At 39.7% G+C, this 18828-nt stretch overlaps 1 protein-coding gene across 1 annotated transcript in view; it reads right to left on the bottom strand.

Annotated features, from left to right (window-relative positions):
• DYNLT5 (dynein light chain Tctex-type family member 5) overlaps positions 1-14919 on the bottom strand; it is a 30222-nt gene extending 15303 nt beyond the window's left edge. The window contains exons 1-2 of the mRNA XM_006071732.3: positions 14480-14919; positions 12656-12777 (exon numbers count right to left, since the gene is read on the bottom strand). Of these exons, the coding sequence (XP_006071794.1) occupies positions 12656-12768 (113 nt within the window). The 5' untranslated portion in view covers positions 12769-12777; positions 14480-14919. The remainder of the gene's footprint in view (positions 1-12655; positions 12778-14479) is intronic.
• Between the last annotated feature and the right edge of the window lie 3909 nt (positions 14920-18828).

Genomic DNA, 18828 nt, shown 5'->3' on the forward strand with positions numbered 1-18828 from the left:
AGGGGTTGAACCCGCGTCACTTAAGTCTCCTGCGTTGTAGGCAGATTTTTTACTGCTGAGCCACCAGGGAAATCCATATTGTATATGGCCCTCCTGTATTGTAACTGATTGACGTTGGAAACGTCCCACGCCAACCCAAGAGCCTGTGTTCTGGTTATGCAGAAAAGAGCCCCACACAAAATAGCTAAGGAGTTAGAATGTTTATATTTTTCATGAAATTCAGTTTTCCTGAAGACATCTTACAAATTTGCATGCTGACCATTTCTTGAATTAAACAGAATACAAGGCATGTCTTATTTTTATGATGGTTGGAGATAGAAAAATAATGTCAATTAAATCTCACCAGCTATAATACCATCTAATTATTATTAAGAATTCATTTCCAGCTGTTTCTACTGACATTATTAAATGTTTTGAAGCTGTAGTAAGATATAATATTTGAATAGATATCTCAGCCTTGTAGTTATTAGTTTAGTAGTTTAAGAAGGTCAGACTATCATCTCGTTCTTCAATTTGTAACTGTGAAATGCTTCAAAGTACCATATTTTGAATGGTATCATAGCATTAGCCTCTTTTTAAAAAATCTGTTATTAAAGTCATGTGCTGCCCCCCAGTGGAGATATTTCAGAGTGCACAGAGAAAAAGAAGGCTTCAGGGTATAAACGTGTACATTTTTATTTTCTTCATTCTTTCAACAGATATTTATTGCCCATAACATGGCAGGCAAAGTGAGAAGTACTGGTAAAATTTTTTAAAAAATGAGAGTCCCTGTGCTAGAGAAACAAGATGTAGAAAATAAAATATGCATTGAAACTCACTTGGGAACTTTCTACCTCAAACGTCTATTGATATTTTTATGAATGTTATGCTTAAGATCAAAAGCATAACAAGTCTTCCCCCATCAGCGGAAGGTACAAGTTGTCTGTTAAGGTGATTTAGTTGTGTGGCTATTTAGTTTGTAGCAAGGTTGCCAGTACTTTGGTCATCTGATGCAAAGAGCTAATTCACTAGAGAAGACCCTGATGCTGAGAAAGATTGAAGGCAGGAGGAGAAGGGATGACAGAGGATGAGATGGTTGGATGGCATCACTGACTCAACTGAAATGACTTTGAACAAACTCAGGGAGATAATGAAGGACAGGGAAGCCTGGCATGCTATAGTCCATGGGGTCACAGAGTTGGACATGACTTAACATCAGACTGAACAAAAACAAAGGTTGCCAGACTTTTACATAGTTTTGAGATATTTTATTCACATTATTGGTCCTATCTTACAAGAGAAAGGTTATAATGGAGGCAAAAGTCAAGAAATATTTCCAAAAATGAAAGAGGAGATAAAATGCCATGGTATGTGTTCCTGAGGGATACATATTTTAGGAGGAGGGATGATTTTGAAGGACAAAGAATGAACCATGCAACCTGTGAAAATTCTAGCTCTGGAGTGATTGATTCAGGAAAGGTGACTGACAAAGTAGAACAATTTTGAGTGGGTGAATAGAAAGTCAGAGTTTGTGTCTGAAGCCCATTGATGAATCCCTTCATCCAAGAGAAGGTGAGGTTGAGGTCAAGAGCTGCTGGTGAAACTTGTGATTCAGCTCCTGTATGAATGCACAGTTCACAGTTCAAAGTCACATTACCCTTGGCAATCATCAGAGAGGTGAGGCTGAGAGCATGGGTGCCATGGTTACCTCTGCAACCCCATGGAGATCATCAAGGCGTGTCTTCTAACCCAACAAAGGTTCAATACAAATGATGATGTTCTTCTTTTTCTTTTTTAAATAGGTGAACAATGGAAGGTTTCAGCAAGAAAGTAACATATAACTTGTTTTTAAAATTTGAACAAAAATTTTTTTTTTTTTTTTTGCTCTAAATGTATCTTATGTCTGCAAGATGAAAGCTCTCTGTCACTCTGGACTTAACACATACACGGACCTGTGAACCTAACCCGTTTGTGCTCAGGAACTGGTGGTGGTGGTGGCGGCAGTTTAGTCGCTAAGTTGTGTCCGACTCTTGCAACCCCATGGACTGTAGCCTCCTAGGCCCCTCTGTCCAAGGGATTCTCTAGGTAAGAATATTGGAGTGGGTTGCCATTTCCTTCTCCAGGGGATCTTCCTGACCCAGGATTTAACCCGGGTCTTCTGCATTGCAGGCAGATTCTTTACCAACTGAGCTACAAGGAAATAATATAATAATTATGCATTCTACCATCAAAAAATATTTATTAAGTGATGGCTATGTGCCAGGTACCATTCTAGGTCCTTGGGATGCAGAAAACAAAAACCATAAACAAAACAAATAACAATCAAACTAAGATCTCTACCCTTATGGAACCTAGTGAGAAGAGACAGAAAGAATATAATAAAATACTAAACAAGTTGTTTAGTTGCTAAGTCAAATCCTACTCTTTTGCAACCCCATGGACTATAGCCTTCCAGGCTCCTCTGTCTATGAGGTTTCCCAGGCAAGAATAATGGAGGGGGTTGCCATTTCCTTCTCCAGGGGATCTTCCTGACCCAGGGATCAAACCCATGTCTCCTGCAATGGCAGGCAGATTCTTTACCACTGAGCCACCAGGGAAGCCCATAAGCACTCGCTCAGTAGTGTCCGACTCTTTGCGGCCCGTGGACTGTAGCCTACCAGGCTCCTCTGACTGTGGGATTCTCCAGGCAAGAGTACTGGAGTGGGTTGCCATTTCCTTCTCCAGGAGATCTTCCCAACCCAGGGATTGAACCCGGGTCTCCTGCATTGCAGGCAGATGCTTTACCATCTGAGCCACCAGGGAAGCTCATATACTGTGTTGCTGCTGCTGCTGCTGCTGCTAAGTCGCTTCAGTCATGTTCGACTCTGTGCGACCCCATAGACAGCAGCCCACTAGGCTCCTCTGTCCCTGGGATTCTCCAGGCAAGAATACTATACTGTGTTAGAAGATGATAAATGCCACACGGAAAAGGAGATATTTGTTAAGGGAGGTTGGAAGCGGATGGGAGAGAGGTGGTTGTGTTTTATTTTAAACAGAATGATCAAGATACATCTCCCTGAGCCAAGAGTTGGAGGAGGTGAGGAAATGAGCCATGTGGATGTTGGAGGGAAGGGTGTGTCAGGGGGAGGGAAAAGCACATGCACAGACTTTGAGGCAGAAGGCTGCCTGGTATTTCTGAAGAAGTGCATACAGGCCAGAATAGCTGGCGAGGAGGGAGCAAGCAGGAAGGTGGAAGGATGGGATTTCCAGTGAGTCAGGTAGTTGAACCATGTAGAGTTTTGTGGGCCATCTTAAAACTTTGGTTTTTACTCTGATAAAGTGGGAGCCTTTATAGAGTTTTGAGCAGAGTAATAGCAAAATCTACTTTATATTTTATAATAACTCCAAACGCTCTGTCGAGAACAGGCTGGTATGTGTAAATACAGGGATTCCAGTTAGAAAGCTTTTATGGTAATCTAGGCTAGAGACACGGAGAAGGCAATGGCACCCTACTCCAGTAATCTTGCCTGGAAAATCCCATGGACGGAGGAGCCTGGTGGGCTGCAGTCCATTGGGTTGCTAAGAGTCGGACACGACTGAGTGACTTCACTTTCACTTTTCACTTTCATGCATTGGAGAAGGAAATGGCAACCCACTCCAGCGTTCTTGCCTGGAGAATCCCAGGGATGGGGGAGCCTGGTGGGCTGCCGTCTATGGGGTCACACAGAGTTGGACATGACTGAAGCAACTTTGCAGCAGCAGCAGCAGGCTAGAGATGGCAGTGCCTGCTATGAATGAAACTGTCTCTTTGAAATTCATAGGTTGAAGCCTTAATACCCCCATGTGAGTATTGGAAATAGGGCCTTTAAGGAGGTGATGAAGGTTAAATGAAGCCTTAAAGGTGAAGCCCTACACGGATAGAACCTGGGACCTTATATAAGAGGAAGATATAGCAGGGTTCTCTCCTCCATGCAAAGACACAGTGAAAAGATGGCCATCTGCAAGTCGGGAAGCTGGCCGTCACCAGAACCTAACCCAGCTGGCATGTTGATTTCAGATTTCCAGCCTCCAAGACTGTGTGGCTTACACAACAGAAGTCTGCTGTCTCACAGTTCTGGGGGCTAGAAGTTTGAGAATAGGTGTTGGCTGGATTGTTGGCTGACTTCTGAGAGTCGTGAGAGAAGGATCTGTTCTAGGCCTCTCTCCTTAGATGGTGGATGGCTGTCTCCTCCCTGTAACTCACTTCCTTCCAAATCTGTTTGTGTCCAAGTTGCCTGTTCTTATAAGGACACCAGACACATTGGATTAGAACCCACCCTAATGAACACATTTAAACTTAATTACCTCTTTAAAGACCCTGTTTCCAACTAAGATCACATTCTGAGGTTTGAGGACTGGGACTTCAACATATGAATTTGGCAGGAGTAGTGGGGTATACAATTTAGCCCACAACAAATACAAATACTTTCATGAAATCTCCAAGTTCTAGGGTCAGAGAATCACAGATTATTTGCTCTGATATCTGGGAATTGTGATACTCTGGCCAGTCACTCTACCACACAAAAACCTTCATTTCCTCAATATATAAGGAAAATAGGGAATTTATATCCCTATTTTTTTCTAAATAATGTTATATTTCTTCTCTGAACGCCTATATAAGCTTTTATTCCCACTAGCCATGCCAACATTTGATATTAGTCTACCTTCTCATATTTTGCCATTCAGATGGGTGCAATATGGTATCTTGTTTCAATTTTTTGAAGCATTTTTCTCATTCCAAGTGAATTTAAGCAACTCTTCACATTCTGCTTTGCCATTTTGGCTTTGCTTCTGTAAATTGCTATTTATCTCTTTTGATGATTTAAAAATTGTTTTCCTGTTTTTTTTTAAAAATTGTTAATATGCATAAATTTACAAATATACATCTTTTACTGGCCTATAAACTGTGTCTATTGTATTATTTTTTGAAGAGAAATGCTAAATTTTAATATAATTGTATTTATCATTTTTCTTTTTTTGCTTTATGGTTTTAGTTTTTCACTTTGGAACTTATTTAAGAAATCTTTCCTTCCCAAAGAACACAAAGATATTTTATACTTTTTTTCTATTAGCTTCATATCTTTCCACATTTCAGGCTTCCACCTAGAGTCTACAATTTAATTGGTGTAAGAATTCAGCTTCATTTTTTCCCCTTCATAGAGTAAGCTAGCTTTCTCCCAAAACAATCTATTAAAAACCCAGCATTTCTCCTTGTTCACATACTATGTTCTATATATTCATAGGTCTATTTCTAAAGTTTCTATGTGTTCCATTGATCTATTTGTCTGTTATTACACCTGTTTGTTTATTCCTACATTTATTATTTTTACTTACTACAGCTTTGTGGTATATCATATCTGATAGAATAAATTCCTCTTCTATGTTCATTCTTCAAAGTTAACTTAGTTACTCAGAATTCTTTCCTTATTTATAAAATTTAGAAATGCTTTATTGAGCTTCTCAAAAAGTACAAATGGGTTTTGATTGAGATATATTGCATTTGTAAATTAATTTGAGAACTACTGATATGTTTTGGTGTTAAGCAGCTTCACCTATGAATTATTTCTGCAGTAATCTGATATGTTTTGGTGTTAAGCAGCTTCACCTATGAATTATTTCTGCAGTAATTCGTATCTTCCTTAATGGGAATGCCTTTACCTGGAATCACATTCCCAGGACAGTTTTCACAAAGATATCAATGCAGGGTTTTGCACAAAGATGTCCCACATGGGACTGTATATCTTGGCAGGGAGTGAAAGCCAAGCTGGGTGTTCATCCCTAGGGAAATGTGTAAGAACATATGTGATGCAAATATCAAGGACTACTACCAGCATTAAGAAGCAAAGAGCTAGATATTCATAGTGACATGGGTAAATATGAAAAATAAAAATGTTGAATGAGGTATGAGATTGAGAAAACAAAATGAGATTTATAGCACAATACCATTCATGTCTTTGTTAAGTACTTGCTTTGTAATGTTTTATGAGAGTCAGTCCCAGGTGGTGCTAGTGGTAAAGAACCCGCCTGGCAATGCAGGAGACAAAAAAGATGCAGGCTTGCTTGCTGGGTTGGGAAGATCCCCTGGAGAAGCAAATGGCAACCCACTCCAGTGTTCTTGCCTGGAAAATCCCATGGACATAGGAGCCTAGTGGGGTTCAGTACATAGGGTCATAAGAGTGGGACACAACTGAAGTGAATTAGCACACAGCACTGGTGAAGTCACAAAGGGAGTCAGAGAAGGGGTTCATGAAAATACAGTTTATTATATTCACAGGTCCTAGACAGGAGAGACATGACCTGCCACACAAGACCATGTGGAAAAACACTACAGGATCAGTGAGCAGAAGACAGGATTGGGGTTCCTCAGGGAAAGGCAAAGTTGTACAGGAGAAACAGTGCAGGACTGGCAAGTCTGAATAAGTTCAGCGAGCTCTAAGCTAAAGGTCCGTCTAGACAAGGCTATGGTTTTTCCTGTGGTCATGTATGGATGTGAGAGTTGGACTGTGAAGAAGGCTGAGCGCTGAAGAATTGATGCTTTTGAACTGTGGTGTTGGAGAAGACTCTTGAGAGTCCCTTGGACTGCAAGGAGAACCAACCAGTCCATTCTGAAGGAGATCAACCCTGGAATTTCTTTGGAAGGAATGATGCTAAAGCTGAAACTCCAGTACTTTGGCCACCTCATGCGAAGAGTTGACTCATTGGAAAAGACTCTGATGCTGGGAGGGATTGAGGGCAGGAGGAGAAGGGGATGACAGAGGATGAGATGGCTGGATGGCATCACTGACTTGATGGATGTCAGTCTCAGTGAACTCTGGGAGTTGGTGATGGACAGGGAGGCCTGGCGTGCTGTGATTCATGGGGTCGTAAAGAGTCGGACACGACTGAGCGACTGATCTGATCTGATCTGATCTGAAGCTATAGGGAGAGGCCCCTCCTTGCCTGGTACTTGGCAATGGGATTAGTGCATGGATGTACATGCTCAGTTGTGTCAACTCTTTGTGACCCCATGAATCGTAGCCTGTGAGGCTCCTCTGTCCATGGGATTTTCCAGACAAGAATACTGGAGTGGGCTGCCATTCCCTTCTTCAGGAGATCTTCCTGACCCAGGGATCAAATCTGTGTCTTCTGAATTGCGGACAGATTCTTTATCCTCTGAGCCATTGGGAAAGCCCCTACTGATTAGGAAAACTGCCTCCTGGGATGTGTTGGGGAACAGAGAGAAGAGGTCAGGCTCTAGACTGGTTAATCTGCATATCAAAGGCACATTCTTTGTTGATAACTTGACTATTTTTAATTATTGACTAGACTGGTAAGGGGTAGGGGAGTTGGGGTATGGATGTCTCATCTCTTGAACCGTGAACTTCCAGATGTTCAAGCTTGTTTTAGAAAAGGCAGAGGAACCAGAGATCAAATTGCTAACATCCGCTGGATCATGGAAAAAGCAAGAGAGTTCCAGAAAAACATCTATTTCTGCTTTATTGACTATGCCAAAGCCTTTGACTGTGTGGATCACAATAAACTGTGGAAAATTCTGAAAGAGATGGGAATACCAGACCACCTGACCTGCCTCTTGAGAAACCTATATGCAGGTCAGGAAGCAACAGTTAGAAATGGACATAGAACAGACTGGTTCCAAATAGGAAAAGGAGTACGTCAAGGCTGTATATTGTCACCCTGCTTATTTAACTTATATGCAGAGTACATCCTGAGAAACGCTGGGCTGGAAGAAGCACAAGCTGGAATCAAGATTGCCAGGAGAAATATCAAGAACCTCAGATATGCAGATGACACCACCCTTATGGCAGAAAGTGAAGAGGAACTAAAAAGCCTCTTGATGAAAGTGAAAGAGGAGAGTGAAAAAGTTGGCTTAAAGCTCAACATTCAGAAAATGAAGATCATGGCATCTGGTCCCATCACTTCATGGCAAATAGATGGGGAAACAGTGGAAACAGTGTCAAACTTTATTTTTGGGGGCTCCAAAATCAATGCAGATGGTGATGGCAGCCATGAAATTAAAAGACACTCACTCCTTGGAAGGAAAGTTATGACCAACCTAGATAGCATATTCAAAAGCAGAGACATTACCTTGCCAACAAACGTTCATCTAGTCAAGGCTATGGTTTTTTCTGTGGTCATGTATGGATGTGAGAGTTGGACTGTGAAGAAGGCTGAGCGCCGAAGAATTGATGCTTTTGAACTGTGGTGTTGGAGAAGACTCTTGAGAGTCCCTTGGACTGCAAGGAGATCCAACCAGTCCATCCTAAAGGAAATCAGTCCTGGGTGTTCACTGGAAGGACTGATGCTAAAGCTGAAACTCCAGTACTTTGGCCACCTCATGTGAAGAGTTGACTCATTGGAAAAGACTCTGATGCTGGGAGGGATTGGGGGCAGGAGGAAAAGGGGATGACAGAGGATGAGATAGCTGGATGGCATCACAGACTCGATGGACATGAGTTTGAGTGAACTCCGGGAGTTGGTGATGGACAGGGAGGCCTGGCGTTCTGTGATTCATGGGGTCGCAAAGAGTTGGACACGACTGAGCAACTGAACTGTCTCATCTCTCCCTAGCCATAAAAGTTTTCTAAGACATAAAATGTCATAATACACATAAAAATTTAAAAATATACAGTATAATATTTAAACATGTGTAGTCTTGTGGTATGGGGCTTCCCAGGTGGAGCTAGTGGTAAAGGATCTGCTTGCTAATGCAGGAGACATGAGAGATGAGGATTGATCCCTGGGTCAGGAGGATCCCCTGGACGAGGGCATGGCAATACACTGCAGTATTCTTGCTTGGAGAATCCTATGAACAGAGGAGCCTGGTGGGTTACAGTCCACAGGGTCACACAAAGTCGAACACAACTGAGGTGACTTAACACTTACCACTAGTCTTGTAGCATACAGAATGGGTGCCTCTTGGGAGATGAGAGTGGGACTGAAGATGAGGAAGAAGAGGGAAAATCAGGCAAACAAGAAACAAGGGATCCCACTCATGTTGGCGATGACAATGTGCTATGCAATGCCATATATTTTCAACTCAACTCTGCTCCTGAGACAAATAAGATAATAAATGACATAAATGGGGATAATAAAAATATCTTCTTTACTTAACCAATAGGATTTTTTTGAGATTCATATGGATATTGTATGTGATGTATCTATTGAGCATAACATAATATTAGCTATTGTTGTTGATGTTGTTTAGTTGCTAAGTCATGTCCAACTCTTTTGTGACCCCACTGACTATAGCCCACCAGGCTCCTTTGTCCATGGAATTCCCAGGCAAGAGTACTAGAGTGGGTTGCCATTCGCTTCTCCAGGGGATCTTCCGGACCCAGGGATTGAAGCCAGGTCTCCTGCATTGGCAGGTAGATTCTTTACTGTCTGAGCCATCAAATTGAAACCACCAGGGAAGCCCAGTATTAGCTATTATTGTAGTTTAATTTAGGAACATGGCCAACGCAGTTTCTCAAACTTCTCTCTCTTTGGCGGGAAGCTGGGTCTCATCCATATCTTGTTGGGAGCTTTAGTTTGATTAAGATGGCTACTGAACTTATCAGAATGAAGAAACAGGCCAGGCAACATAATTTTTAACTGCACATAGCGACTCAAGTAGTATAGGTTGGAATCACAGAATAAATTCATCACATCTAAAATGGTTTGTTCATTGCCTTTCCCATCAGATTATTTATGTGTGATTTACTAACTACTCATTGCTCAAAAAACATTTATTTGAAATAAAGAAATGAATGAAATCTTTTTCATTTTTTGCAGAAAAATGACTACCAGGTGACTTTCAGTTTAAGTGAAAAATGAGCTTCTCCAGAGAAGAATAACCCTACAATTAGTCACCTTTATATACCTAACATTTGGCACAGAGTTGAAGCTTTATAAACCTTGAGTAAATGAATAAGTGCAAGAATTTAGTGTGACAACTAGTGTATTAGATGCCACCAGTGGGTTCAAGCAGAAGGATGTGGGATCTATCAAAACTCTGGTTCATGACATCACGTAATTTTGGTTTGAGGCAAGAGATATACTCTTCAGCCTTCAGCCTTAGGCCTGATCTACCAGTTGAACTACTGGCCTCAGAGAAAAGAAGCTGGCATATCAAGTCATATGATCCTGGGAAAGTAACTTAACCTCAGTCCTCTATTTCCATTTTACGGACATGAGAGCAGTACATCTGCTCAAGGACTCTTTGAAGGCTGCCAAAGCTTGCTTCCAAAAAGAAAGATGTCATTGTAAATACCTACTCTTACTCATGGATGGGAAATAGAAGGTTCTGGTGAATGAGTAGAAGAATTTCATTAATGCAAGTTACACATAGATAGCCAATTTTGAGAGAATGAGAATTTTTGACTATAAACAAAAGCCCATTTTATCACTTGTTAATTCTATAGTTTTGGAACCTCACACTCTCTAACCATTTGTTTCTTCATTTGTAAGAGGAAGATGATAATAGCATCTCTTTCATAGAAAGAGCATCATGCATACTTAGTACTTACATGCATACTTAGTATTTAGTGGTACTTATATACATACTTAGTACTTAGCAGCAGCAGCATACTTCAGCACATGCTTTATACTATTGAAATTAATCTATCCAAAAAACTGTTTTGCTATAACTTTCAAAGGAAAGACATCTGCATTTCCAAAAACAACTTTAAAACAATATTGCATTTGATAGTCACTGAGCATTCAGAGTTTTTCTATTAGTTGAAGACCTATTTCATGAAGGAGAATCACCCCTACATCTGGCCCCTTGCAAGGATGAAGACCATGGAAAGTAAGTGGGAGTTAAGGTTGGCAGGCAGCCTCCTGAATGGCCTCTACATTGTAGGAGTGCTTGGAAGCTGTTCATTTGCTATTTAAGAAATAAAAAGCTCCATTAGAGGATCCAATCTGAATAATTTGTTTGAGAGTCCCAATTTCTAACTTTGAAATATATCCAAATAACAATCACTGAAATGTTTTTGTTAGTAAAAATTTTTTCCTGCTGTGTTGCTAAAACTCTTTTCATGTTCTTGTTACCTTTTAATTTATATTTATACTTTATCAATAAAATAATGAAAGTGAAAACTGGAAGTATTCGCTGCTTAGTCATGTCCAACTCTTTGCGACCCCATGGACTGTAGCCTGCCAGGCTCCTCTGTCCATGGGATTCTCCAGACAAGAATATTGGAGATTTTCTTCAACCCAGGGCTTGAACCTGCATCTCCTGCATTGCTGGAAGATTCTTTACCATGATTTTTAATTCTCCAAATTGGGCCATGTTCTGGTTCTACATGACTTTCTAATTTGCTCTGAAGGAGAAGAAGTGAATGAAAATTATGCAAGTAGGGATGGTAGTTTAGTTTTTGGATGAGAATAGTGTATTTTAAATCATAGCACCAGGATATATGTCAGATTATTATTATAATATTTTATTCTAAAAAATTGAATTTGATCTAACAAGTATTTAAAAATAATTTTTAAAACTCTTACACAAATGTTAGAAATAGCAACCAAATTGACTTAGGATCAGAAGATCCCATAGAGGTTAATTGTTCACCCATCTTTACGTCTAAAGTACACTGAGGTTGCTATTCCTTTATATTTCCTATCTGTAAGAGAGAGAAATTGTATAATACTTGTAATTCACAAAATCCAGGGTTGAAAAGTGGAATTTTGAGTAAGTGCATTAGAACATTCTGAGAGCAGAATAATTTGGTTTCAGAATTTGAGTGGAAGTCTCTTCCAGTTCTTCTGGCTTTGTTCCACCAGACACACCAGCTCCTGCTTCACAATCATGGAAATGAATATGCTACATCTTTCAATCCCTTGGAAACTCTTAAGAAGGAAAGTCTATTACATAAATTATTTGACCTTTGCATTGGATAATTTGTTTGATTTTCTTCCCTATAGCAGTAAAAAAAAATTCCATGAAAGTATTAAAAATTAATTCATCTTTTTTAGGAGAGCAAATGCAATTTGTAAGCAAAAGACAAAAAATGTATTTTTTTGACCCACTAATTATACTTTTGGGAAGAAAACAAGCAGAGACTTCTTACATAGTAACAAATTTAAAAAGTGGAAACAAACAAATGTTCAATAATTGGTTAGCTAACCCAGAATTATAGGCTGACAAAAATATTATGCAACCGTTTAAAAAGATATGGGCAAAGACTATGACAATACATTACAAAATTTGTTTAAAATAATGCTAAATGCATTGTATGTATATATAGAGAGATTATAAAAATGCAAAAATGATGTATTTATATAATATTGAAGAGTAAAATTCAGGAGACAATGGAAGAAGTAGCTTGTCTAAACTGCATATGACATACTTTTCAGTAGATGACTTTTTGGGATAGTCTCTGAAATTATAAAAATGCTGCTGTGTCAACTTATCACTTAAATTTTCTTGGTCTTTTTCTCTTTCTTCTTTTTCTTGATGCATAATACAGTGATTCAATATTGCTGTACATTTCAAAATGACTGCCATGATATATCTAGTTACTATTCTTTTAAAAAAATATGGCCCCCAAAGATGACATAAACCATGTACTTGCACTTTTTTTTCCCTTTTTCTCACTTTTTTTTTCCTCCTGATAAATATCATGAGCCTTTTTATTCAATAATTGAGTTTGTTAATGGGTACTCAGTTACTTACTCTTTGGTACGCCCATGAGGTTCCTTCCGCCGGAATTCATGATTACTTAGAGAAGACACACTGCCCCTCTTCTTCAGCAAATGAGCGGTTCTGTCTTTAGCAATGTCTGACATTATCTTAATCTATGGAGGAAAACTTTTGTAAAATATTGAACAAAACATCTGAAAATACTTTAGTATAACACGAGACTTATTCTAAATAAAGTACACAGATGCTTTTTTTTTTTAAACCATTTTTGAATAGGGAAGTGGGGTTTCCTTAAGAGTGATATTTAGTATATATTGTTGTTCTGGTCAGTATAGCTGGAAAAATGATAACTGATAACTTTTACTTATACAATAGCATATTTAATTCACATAAGCAGATATTACTGCTGCTACTGCTAAGTCGCTTCAGTCGTGTCCGACTCTGTGCGACCCCAGAGACGGCAGCCCACCAGGCTCCCCCGTCCCTGGGATTCTCCAGGCAAGAACACTGGAGTGGGTTGCAGATATTACGCTGCAGCAAAAATACTTAACTGCAAAAGATGTTAAAGTTACTGAGAAAAGAGAGCCATATGTACAAGAAAGATACCATCACACCAGAAAACAATATTTTTATTGCCTCCAAATTTAATCTCAATGAAACTTGCTAATTAATATTTGTTGTTTAAAAATTAAGATGAACTGCTTCTCCAAAGGGTATTCCCCACAGCCAAGCAGCAGTGATTTACTTTGTAAAGAGCAAACAGAACTTTTCACAGAGTAATTTATTGGAAAACCTACCTCTTTTCACTAATGCTTGTGAAAAAGCTGGAAGTAGAAATGGACTTCCCAGAACTTGAACTAGAATTCCACTGCCCTATTGTCTACATGCACATACTCATAGACTGTGCTAGGCATTAAATTAGGACAGAAACAATCCCTGCCTTCAAAAAGGTGGCGGTTGAAGTGGGTAGAGCCGACAAGAACACAACCTGGAACCCCAGTGTAATCAACGTCAGGGTAGACAGAGGAAAACAGAGGGCCTGTGCATCAGGAAGAGAGGCAGTGTGGGATGTGTGTGTGACTGTGGACCCGTGAGACTGTGTACACGCGTGTAAGCATCTCTGTGTGAGCGTGTGTCTTTGTGGGCATGTGCTTGTGTGTATGAACATGAGTGTCCCCCTATGATGTGAGCCAGTGTGAGCATCTCTTTGTGTGTGCACTTGTGCGTATGATTATCTGTGTACCTGAGCGTGTGTTGCTGTGTCTGTGTGTGCACCTTTGCGTGTGACATGTCTGTGTCCTGCATGTGTGTGCGTTTGTGCGCAGGAGTGTGTCTGTGTACATGAGAGTGTCTAAGCATGTGTATGTGTGGACAAGACATACTGAGCCTATTTAAGAAGGCCATTCAGGTTTCATTCTTAAAGTGACACACACCTGAGTCTGTTCACCTTTTTCCAAAGCTGCGGGGCAGGCCAGAATCCAGACCTAGAGGTCCTGAGAGGCAGAGGCTGCTAGTGTCTCCAAGCAGACCTCAGGTAGACCGCTCAGAACTCAAGTTGCTCCACAGTCCGACCCGGCTGGCCAGTTCTGCACTGGGCATCACGCTAAAGCCCAGACACGCAGGCGGGCAGGGAACCAAAAGCCAGGCACGCTTCCAGTTCTGAAAATTGGGGTCACTTTTTTCTAATTTCTTGGAGGGAGGAGGAATAAGGCATGGGAGAGAGAGGTCGTGGACAAGGCAGGCAGGCCATTTTTCAACATTGGGCTCTCCTTCCTTAGCCCCCCGGACCCTCGAATTTGCTTTTTACCTTGGTCTCTCTGCTCTTGCCCAGGCGCTCTGCGGAGAGGGCGCACTTACCTAAGGCGGGTCTGGAGCTGGAGTTGCAGGCGCGGCTCAGCTCAGGGGCCTCCCAGACCTCAGGCTCCTCCACTGCAGGGCGCTTGGCAAGGCTCCCGCCTCCCAGGCTTCCTTTCTGCCCGCGCACTCCCGCACTCCCACTGGACTCCGCGACTTGTCTCCAAGGTGACCTTCGAAAACAGAGTCCTTGGCCCGCCCCAGGCAGGCATAGTAGTGGCGTGGTCCTCTAAGGATGTAAAGGAGCTCCTCGGCACTGCCCGAGCGGGCTGCCCTGGGCCCGGCTGTGCCGTGGGGGTGGCCGCGAGCTGCGGAGGAGCCGGGTCATTCTATAGCGAGGGGGACATCGGGGACTCAAGAGGCCGCCCTGAGAGCCCTCGTCAGTTTCCTTTCGCAGGTGTCGGAGACAGGGATGGGAAATGCCGCCGGTTCCTAGGACAGGAAATGCGAGGCATAGCGAGAAAGTAAAGCACCCCCATCCCCTCACCTGACCCCTGACCCCGCATTCCACCGTGTGATTGATAATAGAAATAATTACATTTACCAGGTACTGGCAAACAGCTTTAGTTTTACCCAGTCGTCCCAACAACTCTTTCAAGAAAGGGTTGTTATTCCTTTACAGATTTAGAGAATTGAGATTCTGAGATAATAAATAATATGCTCAAGACCCCTTGGAATTCACAGGCTTATCTTTCATGCATTACAAACTTTCATACTTTTTTACTCTTTCCTTAACATCACCCTCCCCAGCTCTTAAAGTTTAAAAAGATTTGAAACGGGACTGTTTGGGGTTGAGGACTTACCTGACACAACCACTGGACCCTTCTCCTTAATAACTATCCCCCTTATAACCGCAGAACCTCTCCCCCATCACAAGGGGAAAAAACCAGACCTTGAAGGGACCCTCACAAAGTGGGCAATCATTGGAGCCAGAAATAAGATGGTGCCTCTGAGCACCTAGCCTGGTGCAGGTCCTTTGATGAGCACCCAGTGCAGCTAGAACTGCCTGTCAATCACAATACATCTGGATAAGGATAGAGCACATAAAGGTTAGGATAGTATTGGAGAAAGAGCAGTCACTTTTTCTGGCCCATCTCAATCGCTATTCACAGAGAACTAAGACCAGGAGAGGACTGTGGCTATTCACTATGTAACCGTTGTTGTGGTTGTTCGGTCAGCTCTGTGACCTTGTTGACTGCAACACGCCAGGCTTCCCTGTCCTTCACTATCTCCTAGAGTTTGCTCAAATACATGTCCATTGAGTTGGTGATGCTATCTAACCATCTCATCCTCTGCCACCCAATTCTCCATTTGCCTTCGATCTTTGTAATAGGAATTAAGTGGCTGGTAAGTATTATCTCATTGAATCTGTTCAATGACCCCAGGATAAGAGGTTATTAACTTTATTTAAGGAAATGAAGAATCATTGAGTAACATACTCGACTATAGTTATAGAGCTAAGATTTGTCCAACTCTAAAGCCCTTGCACTGTGCCCCCACTTCTGCCCACCATGCCCACCCTAAATATGCAATAACTTTTCCAGAAATGTGGTAAAATTTTAAGAGGCTGGTAATAAAAGAGATTCACAACTCAATTTATTTTTGTTTTTCATTTATTTTCCAGAAAAAAATTACATTGAAATAACAATTTACTGAGATATTTGATTTTGTTCTCACATATAATTAAACTTTGTCCTGAAATGGGAACCCTAGTTGCAGTAATGTGCCATGATAAATAATTGCATATTCAGAATTTTGTGAAATGGGTGTTGGGAAAATTATGAAGGAAAAAACATTTGTAAAAATTATTATTTACAAAAAATGATACCCACATTTTTTTCTAATGTATAAGGCAAGTAACATTAAAATGTTCTCATGATTATCTTCAAGAAGTCAGTATTATGCATTCATATCACCATTGCTCATCAGAGAGCTTTGGGCAGTTCTGTAAAGGAACAAACCCATGATTCTTTTGCTGGTTTTTTCTTGAGCACAGCACAGAAGCAATAGAGATTTCATCACAGACAAAGCAGTTACGGCTATGAGAATAAAGTATTCTCTGTTGAATTACACATGTAGGAAAAAGAGCCAGTTATCAACATTTTAACTGATTTTCAAAGTATATTTGAGTCTTTTAGCCCACAATTCTTTTTATAAATATTTTATGCTCAAGGTATTTTGTGAAAATATGTACTCCATCCAAGGTCAAAAAGACATTGCTTACTTTTGCTATAGATATTGTGGAGATCTTTAAATAAATGCTACCACCAACTCAAAGTATACACTAATAGCATTTTCCTTAAGAAAGACTGAATTTTATTACTTTTAGAAATACAGCTAAATTTCGCTGAGATTCTTTTCCTAGTTTCTCTTACTGTTAAAAGTACAAAAAAATGCCTTACATTGCCACTTAGCAGGCACAAAAATTAAAATTTGACCATTTTAGATCTTCTCCCATCCAAAGTAAAAAAAAAAAAAATCCTCTATATATTGAAATCCAGTACTCTTCAAACAGTTTTAAAATCCAGCTCTTCAAATGACTGCTTGACCTGTAGTGAAGCCCTGCTTACTTATAGATGAGAGTTACATATCATACCAACACTTGGCTTTTTCAAGAAAAATTATTCAGCAGCAATGTTCCAACTCCCTTAGACTGAGAGAGAGACAGACACAGAGAGGGAGATGAAACAGAGGTCAGTCTCTCTCGTGCATATATTAAGAAAGTAAAACTGAAATACTGACCTGCAAAATCACAGCTATAAAAATTATCATCCTATCATCTCATAAGGACAAGAAAAAACCTGACATTGGACCTTGGGACAGTGATCCCAGTGCTAGTCATTTTTTGTATTATTTAAAATATTTTAAAGTGGAGATGTATGAAAAACACTAAAATTTGTTTTTCCAAAAAAGGTCAGTGAAGTAATAAACAACTGAACAAATAAGACGGAATTAACATTTGCATGATATACTCATTCAATGGAATGTTTAAAAATGATAAATGGCTTATAATCCATCATGCTGATTCACACACTTTGAATTAAAAATTGAACTGTATTTAGAGAAATGTAGTGAATCAGCTTTACGCTTTTCTCTCTGATCACAGACAGTATACCCAGGAATTTTTAAAGAAACTTTGTTCATGAAAACAACTGATTTGCAAAATAAAGCAAAGCAAAAAGTACTATGTAATGCTCTGCTTATAACAGAATGTAGGAGTATTGCAAAATCTATACTAAATAGCACATTTTTCTTGGGTTTAACTGAAATGTTTTTCATATAATTTCTAACAAGCTTATGTAAAAATGCTGTATCAATTCATCATGATTCAATTTCTTGAAGCGTTTAGATAAAGTATTACCAAGGATTGTTCACGAGTATTAATTACACTCAGTAAAGAATCTGGACCATTTTCAACAGATTGCAGCATGATGTGATACCCATAGGTGCAGATCTTAAAAATTATACTTAAAAAAATTAAATGGTGAAACAATTTTACTGTTTCGAATATATTAGGTGATAAAATTCACTAAGATATACTAATTAACTTTAAAGTAGATTCATTTAAAGCGGCATAAATTTTCCTTAGGGTTAAAACAAAAAACCAGAAGCATCTTTTTCAAAGAATTCCTGGTTATATTATTTGAAGTTGCTGAAAGATATGTAAAACAAAACTTTTCTAAAGTTTCTTCAAGATGTGTTTAGAAAAATGTGTTTTCTTGATTCAAAACTTTAAGCTTCATTAAAGCACTAACATTAATTAACAATGTCCAAGGAGTGAGGTCTATGGTCTAGGATCATTTATTCTCAGACCACAATGAACACTTGCCCGAAGCAGCAGTGTTGAACATGATTTGGGAAATACCAGAATATGATGAATGAAGTAAAATTACCCTTTCCTTATTATTATTATTATTTTTTTTTATCAGTTAAGGGACACATAAAATTTGCTTTTCTCTGAAACATCTTTTGTCATAAAGTTAAAGATGTACTTAGAATGGGCAATGTGCTACCTTAGAGACAGAAGGAGATAATTAGAAATACTGTAAAACAAAGGAAAAATAACTTTAGAAGTTGAAGTTAGAGAATAAGTTGTTATCCCTGTGGTGAATGTCAACAAATAGGGAGGTAACATTTTCTCCTAGGAATACTCATTTTGGATAAAAATCAGATATTAAACACGAGCAACTGTAAGAGGTCTGACCAATGTTAGTCAATAGACCCTAAAATTTGACATTCTTTCAAAAAGGATGTTTAGTATTCAATTACATATTTAAAATGCAGTTCTTGCTTATAGCAGATGACAGAATATCAAAGAAATAGAAATGCTAGTGGGTTTTGTTGTTTGTTTT

Source organism: Bubalus bubalis, chromosome 6 (assembly GCF_019923935.1).
Source record: "Bubalus bubalis isolate 160015118507 breed Murrah chromosome 6, NDDB_SH_1, whole genome shotgun sequence".
NCBI lineage: Eukaryota > Metazoa > Chordata > Mammalia > Artiodactyla > Bovidae > Bubalus > Bubalus bubalis.